At 46.4% G+C, this 22,214-nt stretch overlaps 6 protein-coding genes across 6 annotated transcripts; 3 read left to right on the forward strand and 3 right to left on the reverse strand.

The window, feature by feature from the left end:
* Positions 1-2,256: 2,256 nt before the first annotated feature.
* Positions 2,257-4,798, forward strand: PGRI_002810 (glycoside hydrolase family 55 protein; the record flags this gene model as incomplete). Its single annotated transcript, XM_040787994.1, has 5 exons — positions 2,257-2,467; positions 2,522-2,980; positions 3,031-4,210; positions 4,264-4,356; positions 4,417-4,798. The coding sequence occupies 5 exons, from the start codon at positions 2,257-2,259 to the stop codon at positions 4,796-4,798; spliced, it is 2,325 nt and encodes a 774-aa protein (XP_040651766.1).
* A 1,018-nt stretch (positions 4,799-5,816) lies between these two features.
* PGRI_002820 (helicase C-terminal domain-containing protein) lies at positions 5,817-6,302 on the reverse strand (the record flags this gene model as incomplete). The annotated part of the gene is made up of 2 exons (XM_040787995.1): positions 5,817-6,029; positions 6,099-6,302. The coding sequence occupies 2 exons, from the start codon at positions 6,300-6,302 to the stop codon at positions 5,817-5,819; spliced, it is 417 nt and encodes a 138-aa protein (XP_040651767.1).
* Positions 6,303-7,091: 789 nt separating this feature from the next.
* On the forward strand, positions 7,092-9,340 carry PGRI_002830 (putative cyclase; the record flags this gene model as incomplete). Its single annotated transcript, XM_040787996.1, has 4 exons — positions 7,092-7,422; positions 7,485-7,562; positions 7,622-8,086; positions 8,442-9,340. The coding sequence occupies 4 exons, from the start codon at positions 7,092-7,094 to the stop codon at positions 9,338-9,340; spliced, it is 1,773 nt and encodes a 590-aa protein (XP_040651768.1).
* A 101-nt stretch (positions 9,341-9,441) lies between these two features.
* PGRI_002840 (oxidoreductase, short chain dehydrogenase/reductase family) lies at positions 9,442-10,371 on the reverse strand (the record flags this gene model as incomplete). The annotated part of the gene is made up of 1 exon (XM_040787997.1): positions 9,442-10,371. One exon carries the CDS (start codon positions 10,369-10,371, stop codon positions 9,442-9,444), a length of 930 nt encoding a protein of 309 aa, XP_040651769.1.
* A 3,936-nt stretch (positions 10,372-14,307) lies between these two features.
* Positions 14,308-16,158, forward strand: PGRI_002850 (Major facilitator superfamily domain, general substrate transporter; the record flags this gene model as incomplete). The annotated part of the gene is made up of 5 exons (XM_040787998.1): positions 14,308-14,426; positions 14,815-15,073; positions 15,145-15,408; positions 15,469-15,876; positions 15,931-16,158. The coding sequence occupies 5 exons, from the start codon at positions 14,308-14,310 to the stop codon at positions 16,156-16,158; spliced, it is 1,278 nt and encodes a 425-aa protein (XP_040651770.1).
* A 521-nt stretch (positions 16,159-16,679) lies between these two features.
* Positions 16,680-18,619, reverse strand: PGRI_002860 (Amino acid transporter, transmembrane; the record flags this gene model as incomplete). Its single annotated transcript, XM_040787999.1, has 10 exons — positions 16,680-16,763; positions 16,813-16,928; positions 17,003-17,030; positions 17,089-17,286; positions 17,344-17,576; positions 17,655-17,798; positions 17,874-18,205; positions 18,260-18,332; positions 18,396-18,409; positions 18,477-18,619. 10 exons carry the CDS (start codon positions 18,617-18,619, stop codon positions 16,680-16,682), a joined length of 1,365 nt encoding a protein of 454 aa, XP_040651771.1.
* Positions 18,620-22,214: the final 3,595 nt, after the last annotated feature.

Genomic DNA, 22,214 nt, shown 5'->3' on the forward strand with positions numbered 1-22,214 from the left:
ACTGCGCGAACTGCCTGAACTGCCTTGTATCCTTCGGAATATATGTGGCCCGGTTTAAAGCCCTTGAATCAAGCCCAACGCAATATTGGATCTTGATATGATGCCGTGATGAGTTTCCTCACTTGCGGCAATCGAGGGGGCTTTCGGCGGCGAGGCTCTTTCCAACTCCGCACCGACTCGAAAAGCACGACTTCGATGATTATTATCTTCCACTTAAAGTGTTGTCAATCGTGGAGAGAGCAAAATCCAATTTGCCTCTAACTATCTTGATCTGGTTGTACGGTAGTGTTCGCGGTCCTCCGTGACACGTTCGCGATCCGTCGCGCAGGAAGCTGTCAGCCAGCACAACGAATGAGCTCTCAAGTTGGGAGAAGTGTGATCGAAGACAGGTCAAGGGCGGATTACAGTCCCTGATGATATTTGTCTTCGAATTTCGATATATCCCACGCAACGCAATGAAGGGAGGCACGACTGTTATTCTCTCTCTCTTTCTTTTTTTTTTTGCAGGAAGCATCTAAGGCGGAAGAAAAGCAATCACGTGATACTTCTTGGCAACCAAGGTCTAAGCTCGGGACTTTACAAGCTATTGTTTTGCCCGCATTGGACAAAGGGGGGATGTGATATGAGGTGAATTATGATCATCATGATTGCGTTGTGAAACTTGCTCAGTTCCTAGCAAACAAAACAACAGAGGTGAATGTGTCTGTGCTCAAATAAAAGCCCCGCTCATCTTATGATGCCGCCAACCTTGACCAGCGGAAGAAAGATCCGTTGCAGCAATACAAGGTATACTGGAGCCCGTGAAGAATATAAAGGATAAGTTTGTGTGAAGCAAATCTTGAGTCAATGGGCATCGCACATGTGGCCCATGGGTGTAAGTGCCTGATGTTCTGAACCTCTGAGATCTTGGAAATGCAAGTATACAAGGCAACCCCGAAACTCCGCGTGATGTATATGCATATTCTATCTGAGAATACAAGGCAAAGAGCAGTAGAAGTAAAATCGGCTTCAGCAATAGTACAAATTACATCGGTTGCGAAGATGAATATGAATACTGTATAGAACAGTGTCCGAGTCTATACATATATCAAAATTTGGCCTATGGGTTTTGTTCCCTGTTCTGAATATCTGGAGAACTTTAGTCAAGTATACTTGAACCAGAAACTCCGCGTGATGTATGTGCATATTCTACCAGAGCATACGCCAAGAACAGTGAGCTGCACACCTCGTGGATGACCAGCAAATCATACTGACCTAGGGTAAGTCTAACCACCACTTTTGTCACGCTAAGAACTTCGAGCAGTATCTCAAGGTTACAATATTCAAAGCGAACAAAGGTGAGTGTAACATATAAGACGGTGGATGTAGTTCATCTCCCCGCACTTTCCCGTGGGTCATTGCTCACCTTATTCTCATTTAAGTTAATCAGATAGTTAAGGAGTTAGGGCTAGAATTTCAAGTTAACATAGTATGAGAGAATCCCTGAATATACAATATAAATTGACTTTCTTTTACTCACACACACTCTCGTGGACTTAGTCACATACCGAAATTTGTGGCTGTTAAAATACTCAACTAGTCACATTCCATTCCTATCGGAAAACGCCTATGGCAAACTAGCAGTTTAGGCTTTCGAGGCTAGGTTTTCTGCACAATGTGATGTGCGAGGTATCCATTAGTTATTGGCTGATATGCAGATAGGGGCAGGAGACTTCATCTCTTGTGGGGAAAGATCAGCAACATCTCTTATTCTCATTTCCACCTAGGTAATTCATTTCCACTACTTTCATATCATAAGAAAATACGGCGTGACAAGAAAATGGAACTATGGACTTTCCCCAAAAATAAATAGCCAATGGATACCCCTGGTCTACAGTCACTCGCCATATATTTCCCCGTCTCGTGTGGTATTTCGAGGTGGGATTCCCTGATTTGTTTTGCTTCTAACTCAATATGCAGTGTCATTGGCTGCATCCCTTTTCTATCATGCGCATGGCTACATTATCCGGTCGGGTCTATTGTCAAAATCTCCCAGCTGGCTCTATATAAACTATGCTTCCCCGGCTCTTGCCCGCGTTCCTCAAGCCACTCGCAAGCACCCGTCTTGCTGACCTACCTCGGTGATTTAAGGTCAAGATGCATTATTCTTCTGTGATTAAGTATCTTTATTTAGTAGCTTGTGCCAATGCACAACTACTAGAGATCCCTGCTGTGGATGATATAGTCAGTTCGGCCTTGCTTCCCTTTGAGGAGTATATGTCCTTCGGCGCTGCAACGAAAGTCGCCACGGCTGCCACAGGCTTCAGAACCAAGGCCGCTGAGAGCATCGAACATAGCGTTGCAGCAGCATCAGCAGCAGATACTCCGTATTGGCTAGCAGACATCGCCCATCAAGGAGTCGCAGCCTTCAACCCGAACCCTCCCGGCTACAAAGTCTTCCGAAACGTGAAAGACTACGGAGCTAAAGGTGTGCATTCAAGAATTACTATCACCTTTTTGAAAGTTAGTTAAGTAATTATAGGTGATGGTGTGACCGACGATACGGCCGCCATTAATGCGGCCATAAGCGCCGGTGGTCGTTTTGGCCCAGCAGGCAGAAAAACCTCCACCACGACTCCTGCGATAGTTTACTTTCCATCTGGAACATACTTGATTTCAACATCGATCATTGATTACTATTTCACCCAGCTGATTGGCAACCCGAATGCAATGCCAGTTATAAAAGCAACCGCAGGTTTTGTCGGACTTGGCCTGATTGACGGCGACCAATACCAGAGCGATGGAAACCAGGGCTGGATATCGACGAATGTGTTTTTCAGACAGATCCGAAATTTGAAATTGGACTTGACTGGAATCCCTGCTGGTACTGCTGCGACTGGTATTCATTGGCCGACTGGTCAAGCCTCCAGTATACAGAATGTTGTCATTGCTATGAGTTCTGGTGCTGGAACGCAACACCAGGGTATCTTCATTGAGAATGGTACGTTGGTGCATGAATTTTGTTTTGGATTTATAATAATGCAATACTAGGATCTGGCGGCTGGATGACCGATGTGACGATTACTGGTGGTCTTTACGGTGCCAATGTTGGCAACCAGCAATTCACAATGCGCAACATCGTTATTTCGAATGCAGTGACCGCAATTTCTCAGATCTGGGACTGGGGGTGGACATATCAAAATTTATTGATTTCTGACTGCACAACTGCTGTTTCGATCAGCAATGGTGGTGCTGGGAAACAGCTCGTCGGCTCAGTCAACATCCTTGACAGCACCATCAAGAACTGTCAGAACTTTGTCGAAACCGCGTGGCAGCCCGCAGATCTATCAACTGGAAGTCTCATCTTGGAGAACATAAATCTGAACAACGTCCCAGTTGCTGTCAAAGGCGTCAGCGGTACTGTCCTTGCTGGGGGTTCCACGACCATTAGCGCGTGGGGACAAGGCCACAAGTATACTCCAAACGGGCCGGCTAACTTCCAGGGCCCCTTCACTGCACCGACACGCCCTAGCGCTTTGCTTGCTAGTGGATCGAACAGGTACTTCACCAAGTCCAAGCCTCAGTATGCGCAATCACCAGTAGCTTCGTTTGTCAGCATCAGAAGCGTGGGAGCCAAGGGAGATGGTTCAACCGACGACACGACAGCCATTCAATCTGCATTGACTTCTGCCGCATCTGCAGGTAAAATCCTATTCTTCGATCAAGGAACCTACAAAGTCACCAACACTCTTTACATCCCGCCGGGCTCTCGGATTGTCGGCGAGGCATACTCTGTCATCATGGCAACTGGAAGTGTATGGTCGAGTATCACCAATCCCGTCCCTGTGGTCCGAATTGGCAAACCTGGAGAATCTGGGTCTGTTGAATGGTCCGACATGATAGTGAGCACCTCAGGCTCCACCCCAGGCGCTGTACTCGTTGAGTGGAACTTGGCGGCGACATCAGGTTCTGGAATGTGGGATGTTCACACTCGAATTGGAGGCTTCCAAGGATCTCAGCAGCAGGTTGCCCAGTGCCCGACGAGCGCAGCTGTCTCTGTGGCCTGTCAGGTTGGCTACATGTCCATGCACATTACCAAAGCCGCTAGTGGTGTTTACCTGGAGAATGTTTGGCTTTGGACCGCCGATCATGATCTCGAAAGCCCAACCGACGAACGGATATCAGTGTATACTGGTCGTGGTCTCTTGGTAGAAGGAAAGAATGTCTGGCTGTAAGTGATAGAGAAACCCCACCATGGTCTCTCATAACTAACACTAGCGCAAGATACGGAACGGGATCAGAACATCACTCGCTGTATCAGTATCAGTTCTCAGGCGCAAGTTCGATCGTGGCAGGCTTTGTACAGACAGAAACCCCGTAAGTGATCCTATACATGATGCTTCCCTTGCATCTCCTGTCCTAACCAATACCACGCAGATACTATCAGCCAAATCCCGATGCAGCCAACAGCCCATACCCCTCCAACTTGGCTCTCAATGACCCTAACTATAGTAGCTGTCTCGGCGGAAACTGCAACTCTCTTGGCCTTCGGATTCTCAATACCAAGGATGTGATTATCTACGGGGCTGGACTATACAGCTTCTTCAACAACTACAGCACGACCTGCTCCACATTCCCCCTTCCGGAAAATTGTCAAAGCATGATTTTCAGCGTAGAGGGCAGTACGAGTGGACTGGTGGTATATGGACTCAACACTGTTGGGACAAGTTATATGATTGTAAAGGATGGTACTGCATTGGCGACAGTTGCCGACAATTTGGCTACGTACGCTGCTACTATTGCGTACTTCACCTTCTAGAGCACAGCGCTGATTTCAACAATGTCCATCTCCACCCGAGCCTATACTCAAAGTCAAGACAAGGGTTGAATCTCCGGAGGACGGGCATAGTACATATTTCAGAATAAATCACACATATTTAAGGCTCGAAATCCTTTTTCTCATCGTAAGGCAATTTCATCCAACAAATCCTTCTGTGCACAGCTATCTAGAGGATCGTACTCTTCTAGAACACATCATTTTTGTCCAATATCTCCGGCTTATATTCGCACTGGACTAGCAAATCCAGTCTCGTTATTGCCCGGATCCGTGTTTAAGACAGACTATAAGGCCCCTGATCCACCATAGGAGGAAAGAGGGGCTATAAAGGCTTCAATAGCGATATGCTTATAACCTAAGAGAGAGACAATCTATAAGAACACTAGATGATCCAGAAAATATCTTAGCTTCTGTCAGGCTCAACTACCACTTTACTCCTGGTCTTTTATAAAAACACATATAACCACATACAAGAAATGGAAGGAAACCATTACAAAAGCGCCTACGTAAGGCCTACTAGACACTAATAAGTAGGATTTAGAAGCGAATAACTACAAATCAGAGGCTAAGACTAGATCAGTCGCATCCGTAGAGCAAGAATCGGAAGAGGACGCTCATTAAGAGCCTTAACAAAGCTCAGTCTAATCACCATACCCCTTCATAATTATTATTCTACCCCCATCAAGGGCTATTTAGAAGGCGTATACTACACAAAACTAATTAAAATAACAAGAATCACATTACTTATATCAAGATAAGTATAAAGGAAGCGTGCCCAAAAGAGGGCACCCTACAAAGAAAACGCTAAGAAATAGTATCAGAAAGACATGAGCCACCAAGAGACATCAGAAAAAGGACCAACTAGCCCTAAGCAAAGACGTTCAGGTCATCTCCATCACTTAACTTCCCACCATCATCGCCATCGTCTTCATCATCGCTATCCCCAGTCTCTATATCGGCGTCACCCTATTTTTTTTTCGAAGAGTGTCTAACTCCTAATTCACGCGACGCGTTTTTGGAGATCCTTCAGGGCGAGAAAGCGATCTAGTTCTTCCTCATACTCTCTGTCTATGGCAACCTTCTCCTTCATGAGGTCCCGTGCCCTATCAGACTTTCGGAACTCATCAAGCTCGACCTGTAGCTTCCGAAGAAGCTTTAAGAGCAGTGATTCAATGGCAGGGTCCCGCGCATTAATCGCTAGCTGGAGACTAGCCTTTTCTGCAAGTACTAGTGATGAAGTCTCCAGTCATTCAGAGAAATATTCCGAGGAAGTGTAGCTTACCCTTAGACAGCGCCCGAAGGCTTGAGCCTCGTTGTCCCAGCTGCGGCCGGGAGTGGACAAAATCACGAGGACACAGGCCTCATGAAGGTTGAGACACACAGACCCAATATTGTAGGTAATTATAAGAACTTTGATCCCGCTGGCGGGATTATTGAAATCCCGTACCAGGTTTACGCGCTGCTCCTCGTTTAGGCCAGAGTGCATGACCCGGGTGCGGATCAGTGCAGTATTGAGGACGACCTCCAGGTACCATGAGAGGATAGCGGAGAGGAGTCCACAATCATCACCTTTTGGTGATGGCCCTTGGGCCTATATAGGGACCTGCATGATTCCTCGATATCCCTAACTTCCCCTTTGATTCTCACAAGAATAGTTGGCCAAATAAGCGGCCTTGTGATGTCTTTTCAGTAGTGTTGTGACTACTGGTGAGGGGAGGAAGAGGAAGAGGAATCATTATTTAAGAGAAGGAATTCATACCCTGCAAACAAGCTTGACAAACAAGCTGCTCAGTCTGCAAACAACGAGAGATTACGCAGGTGTATAGCGGCCAGGGGTCGGATGTGGTATGTAATTGTATTGGTGCCTTAAAATACCATATAATGCCTGAATTAAAGCTGGCAGAAAATTAAAATACCTGAATTACTATAACGTAGGCTTAGTACATAGTAAGTAAAGTACTATGCCTTCGCACCCCGGGGCCTCGGCCATAGGTGTGGTATTACTTTATCACTCATTTTCTGCCTAGCAAAAGCCTGGTTGGCGCGATGGTAGTTAAAACCTGTCGTAACAAAGGCACTATTGTATGTATTAAGTCCGAAAGTAACCTTAATAGTCTAATATGATATATGTACGCACAGTCGAGAAAAGCCAAGGGAAATTGCATTGCTCGGATATGAATCCGGGTCTCATAGACGAGGGGTCGGATACCCGGGAAAAAGGCATATAAAGACCTCCCGATACACCAAGGCCTCGTCTTATTCTCAACCAAATACCATGACAAAAGCAAACGAAATAATCTCCTTCGATTCCCTTCCACTAGACCCAACAGGTCCACGAGGAAATGCCTGGGGTCGATTTGGAAAAGATGACCAACTTGGGACATTGAACCTGCTCACTCCCGAGCGAATCGTCCAAGCCGCGAAAGAAATTCAAACTGGCGTGCGAATCTCGCTTGACTGGCCGCTGAGCATGCCTTCACATCCTAGCTTCAATCGCCATCCATTTAAGCAGGAGATTATTCTTCGGAATCCAAATTGTGTTTATGATGACATCCTGACATTCAATAGCCAGGGGTCTACCCAATGGGATGGATTTAGACACTACGGTATGTGACGAAGTGTCTATGGCATAGGTTTGAGATTATTACTGATTGGTTCGTGGTTCTAGCAAACCAGAAGTCTCGACAGTTCTATAACGGACATACCACTGAAGAGATAGAGACATCAGATATCATTGGAATTCACTGTATGAGCCAGCTCTAATATAAACGATCAATATAGCGCTAACCACAACTCATTATCTAGCCATATGTGAACATGGTGGAATAACAGGCCGTGGCGTCCTCCTCGACTACGCAGAATGGGCTACCACAAACTCACTCACCATCTCTGCCCTCAAATCTGAGGCAATCACCGTCGAGAACCTGAAACAAGTGGTGAAAGACCACAACCTCAATTTCCAAAAGGGTGACATTCTTTTCATCCGCAGCGGATTCACGGCCGCATATAACAAGCTGGACAATCAGCAGCAAAAGGATCTGGCGCTACGGTCATCGCCGGATTTTAGCGGCGTCGAGGCGACCGAGAGTATGGTGCGGTGGTTATGGGATCATCAGTTCTCTGCTGTCGCTGGTGATGCGCCGAGTTTTGAGCGTGCGCCTATTAGAGGTGCCCATGCGGATCCGAATTTCAATTTGCATGAGTGGGTGCTGGCGGGTTGGGGAACTCCTATTGGGGAGATGTTTGATTTGGAGAAGTTGTCAGAGCATTGTAAGGCTAGTGGACGTTATAGCTTTTTCCTGTCCAGTATGCCTTTGAAGGTTGGCTTTCCTTGATTATTGTGTTGAGACTGTGCTGATTCAAAGTCTAGGTTATTGGTGGCGTTGCTAGCCCACCTAATGCATTTGCTATTTTCTAATCGTTGTTATCTACCGAAATGAATAATTTGAGAGATATTATACTCCAAAGTGCCCACAGGAATCCTGGCGGGATTGTGCCGCCGAGTGTGCCGCCGAGTGGGGACAACATCGTGAAGGAGACTAGAACTGGCGAATTGCACAATTGCACAGTGGGAAAGTTGGGCCCGAGTCTCAAGTAAATTAGAAGGTATAAAGACTACAAATAGCCCTCTACGACTCCTCAGTCCTCCACAGCAACAATCCTCAAATCATTCCATCTTCCCTTTTATACACTTCTTCAAGACACTTGATACTCTCACCCACCATGCCTATCGAAGTCCCCCAATCCAGCTCCCTAAAAGACCTATTCAGTCTCAAAGACAAGGTCGTTGTCGTGACCGGTGCCTCTGGCCCCCGAGGAATCGGCCTCGAAGCAGCCCGCGGCTGTGCTGAAATGGGCGGCAACATTGCAATCACATACTTCACACGACGCGAGGGGGCCGAAGCAAATGCCAAAGCCCTACAGGAGGAGTATGGCGTCCAAGCCAAAGCATATAAATGCGACACATCAAAATGGAACGATGTGCAAGAGCTAGTCGCAAACGTGATCGCCGACTTCGGCAGGATCGACTCGTTCATCGCGAACGCGGGCCGTACCGCCGACGCCGGTGTTCTCGATGGCTCGGTTGAGGCGTGGGAGAATATTATGCAAGCGGATCTCAACTCCGTCTTCTACTGTGCTAAGGCTGTTGGCCCGCATTTCAAGGAGCGTGGAAAGGGAAGCTTTGTGATCACTGCTTCTATTTCGGGACATATTGCCAATTACCCGCAGGAGCAAACTTCGTACAATGTTGCTAAGGCTGGGTGCATTCATATGGCTCGCTCATTGGCTAATGAGTGGAGGGACTTTGCTCGTGTTAATAGTATTTCGCCTGGATATGTCAACACCGGGTTGGGGGACTTTGTGCCCGAGGAGATTCAGAAGAGTTGGAATGATATGATTCCTATGGGTCGCCAAAGTGATCCTAAGGAGTTGAAGGCGGCTTATGTTTACTTTGCTAGTGATGCTAGTAGTTACACTACTGGCGCGGATCTGCGGGTTGATGGAGGTTACATTTGTCGGTGAAGAGGGTGTGCTTCAAAGATGCAGAGAAGCTGTTATGTCGTCTCTTTTGTATTTAAGAGGTAAAATGAACAGGCCTTTATAATACTACTTTCCTGAAACTGTCACAGAGTCAACGTCCCTCCATCAATAACAATATCAGCACCAGTGATATACCGTCCTGCACGCCGACTACACAGAAGAACAACAGCTCCAGTAATCTCCTCAGGATCCCCCATCCGGCCCATCGGACAACGAGAATCCCAAATCTTCCTAATTTCCGCTAAACCATCCCCAGCATTAAGAATGGTATCCATATACCCGGGACTAATACTATTCACTCGAATCCCATGAACAGCCCACTCGGCGGCCAGATTGCGAGTCAGATGTGCAACCCCAGCCTTGCTCGCATTGTAAGCAGCCTGCGGCTGCGGGAAGTTGGTATAATGGGCAGACATCGACGCAGTGAACAAAATACACCCGCCTTTACCTGAGGATTCCATGCGCTTTGCTGCTGCCTGGGCGCAGAAAAAAGATCCGCTCAGGTTGACGTCTATGACACTATTGAACTGGTCAGGTGTTACCGTGAGGGATGGTTGGCAGCCGGGGATTCCAGCAAAGCAGCAGAGGATATCGATGCCTCCCATTATCTTGTTTGCCTGCTCAAATGCGGCTTCGATTGACTCCATTGAGGTCACGTCCAAAGGAATTTTGGTTATATTGGCAGAGGGAAATTTCGATACTAGAGATTGGATTTGTTCTTCTGATGTCTCCAAGGTACTGGGGAGATCCATGATACACAGCAAGGAAAGACCGTGCTCTAGTAAAGCCTGTGCAGAGACTAGGCCTAGTGCTCCTGCTCCACCGGTGACTATAGCTTTACCGTGGACTTGAAATCGTGCTTCAGCTCGTGTGCGTGCGGATGCAAAGGGTAATGGATCGAGGGGGCGAGTGAGGGGATTTGTTCCCTCCGACAGGGTCATGATAGGAATGACTCGGGAGGTCAGCGAGGCTCGCTGGTCCTCGCCTGCTTCTGTTGAGATGTCGGTAGGCATATTGATTCTGTATGGGTCTCAAGACAAATTGGTTTTTAGCTAGATATTAATGCAACAAGTTGAATTCTCAGGATACGGTAAGACAGTTCACACCGGGCGAAGAGTAACAAGTGGAACCCATTTGGAGTACTTGGGGTATCTGGAGTTTAATTATAGAAAAGGGAGGGACCTCGACGATCTAGGCAAATCTGAAGCACGGTCAAAAGATTTCAAGAAGTACGTGCAGATGGGGAGCGGGTGCGAGGTGGGAGACTTCCGCCAAAGCGGGGGAGTTGGGGATTCTCCATTAACCTGAGCGGAGAAGTTAAGATGTCGGAGTGGGCTGATCCGAAGATTATGGAGATCGCCAAGTACACTGGTATTCGACTATAGTCTGAGGGATTCTGGATTTTCTATATGAAGAATCAAGTTGATCCTCACAAAAATAATCATTGCGTTAAGTTACAAGCCATCCATCCCACTTTCTATTTCTAAGCTACTTGGACTGCCGGAATTGGCCAAGGAAGCCAGTATTGACGGTGAACTTCTGGCCTCATCAGCAATTCGTTTCAACGGAGGGTAGTTCCTTAAAAAGGGCGCTTCCCGCTTAGTCGTGCTCGTCCAGGTGCAAGGGAACTCGAGTAGGACCGCGCACGATTACGTACTTCAGTGATTCCGCATGTGGGAACTCTCGTGAACGACACACAGCGGCTAGCGTCCTACTCACGGAGCGATAGTCTTCAGAATGACCTCTGTAATCGACAACAACTTCTCCTCTTCAAGTCTGCGGCCAACCAGTTGTAAACTAACCGACATGCCATGTACGGACTGGGCAGAGTCTGGTTCTGTTAATATTTAAACACGTTAAGTCTTTTAAGTAAGGGCCACTGACAATCTTTTTGAATCTTCGCGTCCATATCACTCAATGCCTTATGATTGGGATATGCCGTGTCAATAGCCTTATCTGCCTTTACACCACAAGGGAACGAAACGGCTGGATAATCGAGCAGGTTGAAGACACATGTATACCCAGCGTAAGCAAATTTCCCGTTCTCGGCGCTGCTGTATGGAGTCGTAGGGCCTACGCAAACCGATTAACAAAGAAAGCTGTATCGCTGAAGCGGGTTGCCTTACCTAGAAGAGCATCAATGCCAGTCTCATTCCACCGATCCAGGTAAGCTTTGCATAGGGCATTGCGGCGAGCATGAATCTGCCACAGATCATACACGCTTATTTCTTTTGCATCCTCGTAGGGTTTCATTTCTGGACGGAAAGGCTCCCCTGTTGGCTCAAGCAGATCCCGTACAGACTTTCCTCCATCTGCGAGAAACAAGCGCCCAAGTATGATAAGCATCTCCATGTGCTCGGTCGACGGCCAGTTTACAATTTCGTGGCCAGCTGCCTTTAACTTATTGACAGTCTCTTTGAGTGCACGAGCAACAGGAGGCGTTGGGGAAACGAATCCGTCGTCCCAGAGGACACCAATCTTGAGAGACTTCTTCGGTTCCACAGCCCGCCAGGGGATGGGGAGGCATTTCGGGTCGCGTATCCAGGGCTGTAGGCCGATGATGGTGCTGGACCAGTAAACGATTTCTTCTAGAGTTTTTGCTATCGGACCGCTGACTCCAACAACGGATTCCTGGCCTTCCAGACAGGCGCGTGAGCGGAAGTTGGGGAAACGCCCGGCGGAGGCACGGATCGTAAAAGTGCCGGTGCAGGCGGCTGGCATACGGAGGGAGCCACCTAGAAGGACAATTAGTAACGTTCTCTGTGATAGCTTTTCGATGGTGATACATACCGATATCACTGCCGACGCCAAGTCTACTGCCACCAAAAGCAATCAACGCAGATTCTCCACCAGATGAGCCTCCAGTAGTGAGATTGCGATTCTGTGGGTTGACCGTGCGCCCGAAAAGATTATTCACAGACTCTGAGATCATCATGGCGGTTGGCACATTTGTCTTGCAGTAGAGCACTGCGCCAGCTTCAAGGAGGAGATCGACAACCATGCTATTGTAGGTAGCAGGTTTGTTCACCAGGGAGGTAAAACCAATAGTGGAATCATAGCCAATAACGTTGAAGTTATCTTTGAGAGAGATGGGCAGGCCATGAAAGGGACCCTTTGTCTTTCCAGTTTGTCGGAAATAGAGATCGAGCTCTTTAGCCCGGATGATGGCTTTGTCAAAGAAGATTTCCGACAAACAGTTTGTCTGGGTCAAAATTAGGCATTCTTCAAATTGTATTTTGGGGGAAGAACTACCAATTGTTGAGCTACCGCTGCAGTCTTACAGAACGCCTTGGTCACCTCCTCTGATGTCCATGACCCCGAAGATAGATGAGATAGAATGGTTAGAGCGGAAGTAGAGGTGATCTCCAGTTCGCGTTCAGTAAAAAATCCGGATTCCCGAGGAAAAGTGGTCACATCTAACTGGTCTTCAGGGGGAAAGATGGCGATAGGAATCACCCATTCGGCTGGGATTGAATCTTTGAGTGCCTGGCGCTTTGTAGCGGCAATTGATTCCCATGACATGATGAAAGGGACAGTGACGAGGTTGATAACGAATACCAATACTATAAGTACCTGAAGTATAGCGTTTTATATGCTATGGATGTGGGTCTAATGCACCTCGAAGGGTAAATAGATCAAACACGTGGATGGCGTGATTAGAACGTTCGGTTAATCATAATCCAGCAATCAACTGTTGATAGCGAGAGGTAAGTGAGACACAGAGTAATATTTCCTCTTTCAGACCTAGTTCTCCCGGGGTTTGGACCTCCAATCTTGATAAGCCAGGGCTATGTATTCTTTCAAAGCTAAATTTATGCACGCAGCGATATATACGCCAGGGGTCAACCCCCCATTTCTAGGCAATAGTGATGCCCTGATGCCTCATATTCCGAAATAAGACCAGCAGAATAATTAAGATACTTGAATTACTATTACGAGAACAGTCGGCCGTATAAGCGGCCTTATGATGTCTTTTTAGTAGTCTTTTTAGTAGTCTTTTTAGTAGTCTTTTTAGTAGTCTTTTTAGTAGTCTCTTTAGTGGCCTCCTCAGGTATTATTCTGTTTATATATACCAGTATTGTGGGTTGACGGTAAGAAAAGGGACGAAAAAGGCTTTGTACAAACCACTTTTTGATGTACCAACCTTTGATAAACCAGTATGAGGAGCTGTCAAGAACTAGACCAAAATGAGACATCAAGGCATCGATATTCTCTAGAAATGGGGGTTTGACACCTAGCGTCTATAACGCTGCTTAGTTATGTTTTTAGGCTCAGACTTATGCACTTAGATCAAGAGTTATGCCTAAAGAGCTGTATTTATACTTTCAGAGCTATGGCTAGATGTATGATCAACACTATCTAGTATCGCGAGCAGTCTTGATGGCGTTGATTGCATTTTGCCTTGGCTACACGATAACACCCCACAGACATTTATCCTCAGGAGAAACGGTCTTGGAATAATTATTGCGCAAAACAAGGTGCTCAACTAATTTCAGAAAGAAAGGCAGTGGTGAATATGTGATAAATAAAAATGGCTCAGCTGGCACATTTACCCCAGGGTTGCCACCTATACTAGTTAATACGTGGACACCGTTCGTATTCTTCCCAAAGTACGAAGTAACTTCAGATGGAATAGTTAGACCCACTATCTCCAGGTCTGACAGGATTTATTAGATTAATTTCCCAGCCAACCAGAAGCCCAGTAGATATCATCGTCACTGGCTGGGGCAATGGCGCCTTCTGACGCCTTATCTTCACACACAGATATGATAATTCCATCACCTAGACTTGATAGATTATTTGGATGCCAACATCAAATATGGGTCCGTGGTAAATATATAATGTTTGCTCAATAAATATGCATCTCCCTCGATATCCTAGGAGATACATTAAATTTGCACAGCCATTCTACTCCTTTCACACAATTTCAAGTTCATTTGGAAAGCAAAATGGAAGATCACAAACCAGACACGGAGATAGGAGAGGAGAAGGATATACCCAAAGCCCATGCGACTGAGATTTTTGATTCTCACGATGAGAAAGCGTTGATGCGCAAAATTGACTGGCAGTATGAAATGTTGTCCATTACTATCTGGACAGTGCTTGACAGATATGCATTCTTTTAGCATTCTTCCAGTCATGTTCACTGCCTATATGCTTCAATTTCTCGACAAGACTGCGCTAGGATACACTGCAATTTTTGGAATTCAGCAATCATTGGTATATATATCTTGCAGCTCGCAAAAGATACCCACTGACAGCGAGAAAACAGAAATTAGTTGGTGACCAGTATTCATGGGCCTCTAGTGCATTCTACTTTGGTTTCTTGGTGGCATCATACCCGGTATCTTTATGCTTCGTCAAGTTCCCAATCGCAAAATTTCTCTCTATTTCCTTGTATGGGACTACTTCTCTCTCCTAGATCCCATATTCAAAGCTCACAATGGACTATCTAGCATTATATGGGCCGTGGTCCTAGCGTGCCATGGTGCCACGTCTAACTTTGGCGGTCTCATATCCCTTCGTGTCTTACTTGGGGTCTTCGAAAGTACAATTAGTCCTGGTCTGTCCCTGCTCACTGGTGTTTGGTATAAACGGTCTGAGCATGCCTCTAGACATGGAATCTGGTTTGCAGGAAACAGTGTTTCGTCCATTTTTGGTGGATTGTTAACCTATGGTATTGGCCATATCAACAACTCAGTTGAACCATGGAGGGTACGTTGCCTATCATCCCCTAAGCATCCCATATATACATTCTTCCCTCTCCCCAAGCTAATAACACATAGTGGATATTCATCATATTCGGAATCTTCACCTTTGCATATGGAATTGTGTTCTATATTTACCTACCAGATGGCCCTCGCAACGCCCGTTTCCTTTCTAAAGAGGAATCAGAGTTCATTCACCAACGTGCCCAGCGCGAGTCACACACTGCAGTTTCGCACAAATGGTCAAAAAGTCAATGTATCGAAGCATTTATGGACCCGAAAACTTGGCTCATTTTCGTGTACTCCATGGCGTCCAGCATCCCCAATGGAGGTCTCACAAGCGTAAGAATAAGCGGACCGCATTACACCAAGCCTTACTAATTGTCTTATACATTTCTGCAGTTTGGAAGTATTGTTATCGCCGGGTTTGGATACTCAACATTCAACACTCTCCTCGTTGGGTTACCTACCTCGGTGTTTACTCTCATTTGGGTCGTTCTCGCCACGATAATCGTTACAAAATTCCGCAAATCGCGCTGCCTTACTGCTGCTGCTTTACAGCTGATCAGTTTGGCTGGCTCTCTTATGGTCTCTCAAATTGATCCCAGCAAGAAAATTGCTCGGTTGGCTGGAATGTGGCTTTTCCCTGCATATTCCGCCGGAATTCCTATTATCCTGAGTATTATTGCGTCTAACGTGGCCGGATATACTAAGAGGACGACGGTGACTGCAGTGATGTTCATTGGAAATTGTGCTGGTAATATCACTGGTCCTTTCCTCTTCTTCTCCGATGAAATGCCAGACTACGGGGTGAGTGCTCCTACTTAACTTCATGTTCGATGAAGATAAACTGACAATAAGTAGAGTGCCTGGATGGGAATTATGGTCTCACTGGCTATTGCCTTTGTCGCCATTCTTGCTTTGCGTCAGCTATCCCAGTTCCAAAACCGACAACGCGACCACAGGCAGAATGTGAAGATAGAGCCTGAATCTCGCCAGGACTTTGAAACTGAGGAGGTTGTTGCTCTCGATCGTGCACTCGATCAGGATGAAACCGACTGGGAGAACCAAAACTTCCGCTATTATTTGTAGTGACATTGCTTGTGTCTTTTAGCTTGAATATATATTCTGAGATGGCGATGTCATGATTCCCGTTCTACAATTTCTCGTGATATAGTACATGCCACTTATTCGCAGGGTTTTTCACAATTGTAGCTATCAATCAACGCTATCCATATACAACATATGTTTAGTACATGTATCGTGAAGTACAATCTTACACATGCTCGGCTCGGCCCGGGGCCCCCCCGGGGCCAGCCCTGGCCCCCGGGGTGATATTGGCATGACTAAGATTTTAGTAAAAAGGTTAAGGTTGCCCAGGTGAACAAGCTTAAACTGGGTCCAGGGTCCTGGTATTATATAGTAGCTATTTTCGGCAGTAGATTCACTGTGCGTTATGGTGCAAAGGAAAAAGTGTGAAATGAATCATAAAATTGATGCTAAAATTCTATGGTCTATAAGAGAAGCTTGAGTATGCAGCCAAACAATCTAAACAGTGAATCTATGTCTTTTTTTTACAGAAGGGTGTTCCTCCGAGGGTCATTACGCTGCAATCACGCAGTATTGTCGCAAGACCAACTTTTGGTAGTGGAGTCTTCGTGAATAGCGACTCCTGACACCCATAAGCCCAATCCACACTGGAAAGGATTAGCCACTAGAAACAAAATCACGTAGGAGAATACTTACAATAGCAAAGGAAATCGCTAAGACCAGAACATTGGTAATCGTCAAAACGGTCTTCTTCCAGTTCTGGAAGTAACGACCCTTGTTCATATAGAACCAGAAGATCGCGGGGAGTCCAACTAAGAAGAAATTAGCATTTGTTCCAAGGTTTAGATCTTGGGAAATTCAACAATGGGAAGGGGGTCAATCTTACAGCTGAACCAACTTCCAAATACCGCACTCTGTAATTTCTGTATCAGCGAACGTTCTCAGTCAGATAAGATTTGACGAAGGACTTACAATCAGACTAAGCAGATCATTGAATACGGGAATGGACTCTGCCACGATCCAGGCAACAACCCAGACTGCGAGACAGATAGCGACCCAGGAGCCAATCGACAGGAAGCTTCGGCTGTGCATCTTGTCGGATCCACGGAACATACGCACGTAGATGTATTTACACGCGACATGACCCAGGACAACTCCAGAGAGAATGGTCTATATTTCATCAGCAAGGTGGACCCAGGAGACAGGCGGGCTAAAGGAGAAACTTACTGTTGGAATTGAAATACCCCAGGCGATCTTGCTCATCAATGGGCTCAAAGAGAGAATGGCAGGCGATTTGATGCCGGGGCTGGTGGCTGTTTCCGGTCCCACGTAATGATAGATGAGCAGTGCACTAACAAGGTACAGGACGGTATCGACGATTTGAAGCATAGCAAGTGACTTGTTGAATGTGCGTGGGTCTTCTGTCTCGGAAATGAAGCCGAAGTACGCAACGTGGGCGACTATAAGATCGGTCATTGGATTAGCTCGATTTACTTTGTCAAGTTTTGATGACCAGCATCATTTGGCGTTCCACGTACGGTAAGCGAAAATGATGTTTGTTACCGCCAAAAAGCCGTCGCGGAAGCCGACCTCTCTGAAGGCTTCATTCTTGATATGTCCTTTACTCTCGACTCCCACGGTGATCATAGTCAACACTGTCGCGATAAAGACACTCAAGAATGCTTTGTATCTCGTTAGTTCAGTTGCCCTCTGGGGTGAGCAGTGTAATGACTGCAAATTATGAGGATGGTACTCACAAATGACGGACATCCAGTAGACCTTGTCCATAGTACGAGGCAAAGCGCCCAAAAAGCAGATGATCAGTCCAACGACACCAAACACCAACGTGCAGGTACCGTGATTGGTTAGCACATTCATCAGGATGTTGAACATCAAGATGTTGCTTGCCATGAGGAAGATCAATAGTAGCAGCTGGCCAATTCCCAGCAATTCACGGCCGAAAGGACCCATCAAGATCTCGCCGGCATCTCCCATGCTGTGAACCTCGGGGTGACGAAGTTTAAATTGGCCAATGACATAGCCAGTATACCATGAGAGAGCAGAGACAAACAGAATCATGATAGCAGCGCTGTTCAACGGTGTTAGTCATGAGGCCTTGAAATCGTCAAAAGAAAATACATACGGAACCATTCCAAGGGTAGCCACTGCGGATGGCAAAGACAGAATTCCAACAGAGACATTTTCTGCAATCATGACTGGAATCGATGTTAGGTGACAAAGCTTTCCATGTGCATGATATCTCCGAGTTAGCTACTCACGCATGCCACAGTGCCTGTTTAAGGATGATTAGCTATGTCCATGATCGAATGCACAATCTTTAATCCGAAATAATAACTTACCACCATTTCATAGTCCGATACTTGATCTCCGCAGTCTCCTCATTTCCAAAGGGCTCCAATTGCTTCGCGTCCAATTTTTTCTCCAAGTCTTTTTCGAGGGGTCCATCGACCTTGCCGTCCACGGCGTACTTTTCGTCAAACATATTGACTTTCCAGACGACTTAGTCAAGACTTTCCACCCTAAATTGAAAAATGACAAATAATTTTCATATGTTTCAAAGATTAAAATGAATCGGGTAACCCCCGGCCAAGCCCAAAAAAAACTCTGAAAGCGGTCCGGGGAACTAAGGTGGAACCCGACAGTTTCCCGAAAGATGATCGGCCCGACACATTTTTATTGCCGAACGCGGCCATGTGTATGGCTTCACATATAAATGCAATTTGACGCGATGACTTTAAAGGACATATCCTCTAGTTGTGTGTCTACCTAGCCATACGACATGTACCACCTCAAAAACAAAACCAAACAATGGTGGTAAATGGCCTCGGTGTATGTTTTACCGGGAGAAGAGATTGCTTGTACTCCGTAGTACAAAGTGTCAATGGAGATATGCAGCCCATAGCGAGATCTTCTCCAAATGAGTCAAAGAGATGAAATCAAAAAATCGAACTTGGAGGGGCCGATGAGTTGGTTAAATCTTTCATCTACTCCATATGTTGTACATCGTAAGCTCTAAAGGACCCTGGGCGAGCGGGCGTGTTGATGACTAATGCGGGACAAAAGCGGGTCCTGGCGGAGTTTCCCGCCTTGTATCAACATCCCGAGGTCAGTATCAACACGGTCCATCTAGGTAGCATTGATTGTTGAAATATAATTTTACCCATGGAAAGCAGCCGTAAACGTGCTTCTTTGGCATGCAATTATTGTCGGAGGCGGTAGGTCTACCCCACTGCCATAATTATATGCCCCTATGCTGATGGACAAATAGGAAACGCCGTTGCAATGGCGCGATACCTTCCTGCGGTCTCTGTGAGGATTCAGGTGTCGATTGTGTTTATAATGAAGTTGATTCATCGAAGTGAGAGACCAACCATACTCAATGGTTTGGTCACATTGCTAATTACTGACAGGTCTCGAGGAGAGACTTCCTCCTCGGAGTTCTTTCGCCGTCTTGATGCAATTGAGACCTTTCTATGGAGTCACCCAAGGCTTCCTCAAACACCACAAACTGGCGAAACAAGAAGTGGTAGATACACATTCCCATCATCATCTGAGCATGAAAGGGTGGGTTTTCCTCATCCATCCACCATGTTGATTTCGACCCCGTCGAGACCCAACCCAGCAGATATCTCCCAGCTTATCAGTACGAACTCGTCTTCTTTCATACCACCTGAACATGACATCCCACCCATGAGTATCCCCATTGGCCATACAACAACAACCGAATATATGCTGCATATGAACAAAGTAAAGACGCTTTTCGGGGAGTTTCCACCGGACCTGTTTATACGTGCGGAATCGAAAAGACATATGCCCCACCAGCTATCCTTTGTCCCAGGTACAATTACAGCGAGCCAGCTGCCAATTCTAGACGAAGCAAGCACCTATCCACTGGTGGAGGCATATTTCAAACATGTCCACATCGAGATGCCAATCCTCGACAGAGACCAATTTTTGGGACTATACGATCACCATGTTAGAGCCGGTCTGAGCGTCGACTGTGACTCTGCACTATGCCTTGCAGTTCTTGCATTGGGATCTGCAGCTCTCGAGCAAGTTGACCCAACAAAGTCCAGCTCACCATACTGGGTGCCTGGGGCCGATTTCATTTCACCTGCATTGCAGATATTGATGAACGAATATCTACTGTCATTTTGTCCCACGATCACTCTTCCCCAGAGTTTGATACTCATTTCGAAATATTTTGGGTTTCTTCTACGCCCCCTGCAATCATGGAAACTGATCCACATGGCTTCTACCAGTATCCAATATTTGAATAGCAGGTTAGTTATCCTATCAGTTCTATTTGATTTCATCATACTGACCAAGTCACTGCTTGAGGCAGAAGCCAAGCTTCGCCAGATAATCATGAGCTAAAGTCCAGCATTATTCTACTATCGTGGGCAGCATTCGACACTGAATGGTTTGTTTCTTGGTTCCATCTAGCCAAGTCATATTTGTACTAATTTCTATGACAGTGATCTGATAGCTGAACACCATTTACCACGAAGTGGTATCGAACATGTGATTGATCTGACGCCTTTCCCAGCCTTCGAAAACCACGACGCCCAAGAAACGCACGTCTTCCTTGCCGAACTTTCCGTCCGTCGTCTGCTCAATAGAGTACATCACACCATGTACGGTAGTGACTGGACGAGGCGCAGCCTTGGTCTACAGCCAGCTTCAAGCGACAGCCCATCGTATGACTTCCAGTCACTCTCTACAATCCTGAACGTCTCCCAAGAGCTTGACCGTCAGCTGGAAAATTGGTTTGACTTGCTACCGCGTACAATTAAACCAGACGTTAGCGATCCATCTCGCTGTACTGGCCTTCAAGTGAATATGCTCCATCGCTTTCACTCCGCCAAGGATATCATAACCAGACCATTTCTTCTATGTGCAATTGACTCATTACCTGAAAATGATGTTCCACCCATGGTACTCAAACAGTGTGAGTCCAGTATAGCCAATTGCCGGGCGTATCTGGATGCCTCAGCGCGGAGACTGATGGGCCCATCATTTTGCGCGGAGATCATTATTCATACGTATGTCCACAATATGCCTCGTCCTCGAACTCAACTCATACTTGATTATTTAGGATGTTCTCTTCTATTCTTCTCCTGACCCTAGGCTCTGTTTGTCCGGCTTTGGCGCACTTGGTACCTGATATTGATAATCTGCAGAAGAACACGATAAACAATATCGAGCGATTTGCCGTGGACGGCTCTTCAATGCAGGAGATCCATGGGATTATTGTATTATTACAAAGTAAAACACGGGTTCTCAGGCGGGCTATGTAGTTGTCTTCATTTCGCATTTGTTCCTACTCAGAATAAGCAGTCTACCTCACTTCATGAGACCGGTACTATGTCCCAGAGGTATTGGATTTATTATCCTTTTACTTTTTTAACCTAGCAGCCTTTTACCTAAATGTAGTTGCCTATAAGTTGGCGACGCAGTGTCCATCTAGCGTTGAATGGGCGGCCCCGCGGCGGATGATCCCGCCTGATGATCCGCACGGCTGCTGAAGCCGTAGGGGCTGAACGAGTCAATATCCCGTTTTCCTCAGCAACAAAAAGTCTAATCGGGAGAATCTTAAAATAGGTACAAGGCTTCTCAATTCCTATGATATTCCAAATGGAAACCAAACACCAATTCCTACATACTGAACTGCCTGTATAGATGGCACGGGCCAAGCGGATGAATATTGATCCAGCCCCACGTTGCTGCACAAAGGGATGTCACCTCAAGGCGGCCGCGAAGAGCTGGCACTGCTCTTCGGACCAAGTATGAATCAAATCCCGCTGGTCCAGGGAGCACCAAGATCCCAGTGTGACTACCTCTGGGTATGAATTATGGGCCCCTTGCTTTGGCTTGCACCGGCTGACTAATACAGGACTCGCATAATGCGTGGCTATCACCTTGTGCATTGTCCTACCTAGCATGTATCCCAGCAATAGTTGTATTGCTTATTGCATTTAGCCATACATTTGGATACTTCTGTCAGCGATGGCGCCCCAAGTGGACTATTCCTTTTGTTTCCGAGCAACATGATACCCAAGAGCTCCCGCTAGATC

This window comes from Penicillium griseofulvum, assembly GCF_001561935.1.
Source record: "Penicillium griseofulvum strain PG3 chromosome Unknown contig_79, whole genome shotgun sequence".
Classification (NCBI taxonomy): domain Eukaryota; kingdom Fungi; phylum Ascomycota; class Eurotiomycetes; order Eurotiales; family Aspergillaceae; genus Penicillium; species Penicillium griseofulvum.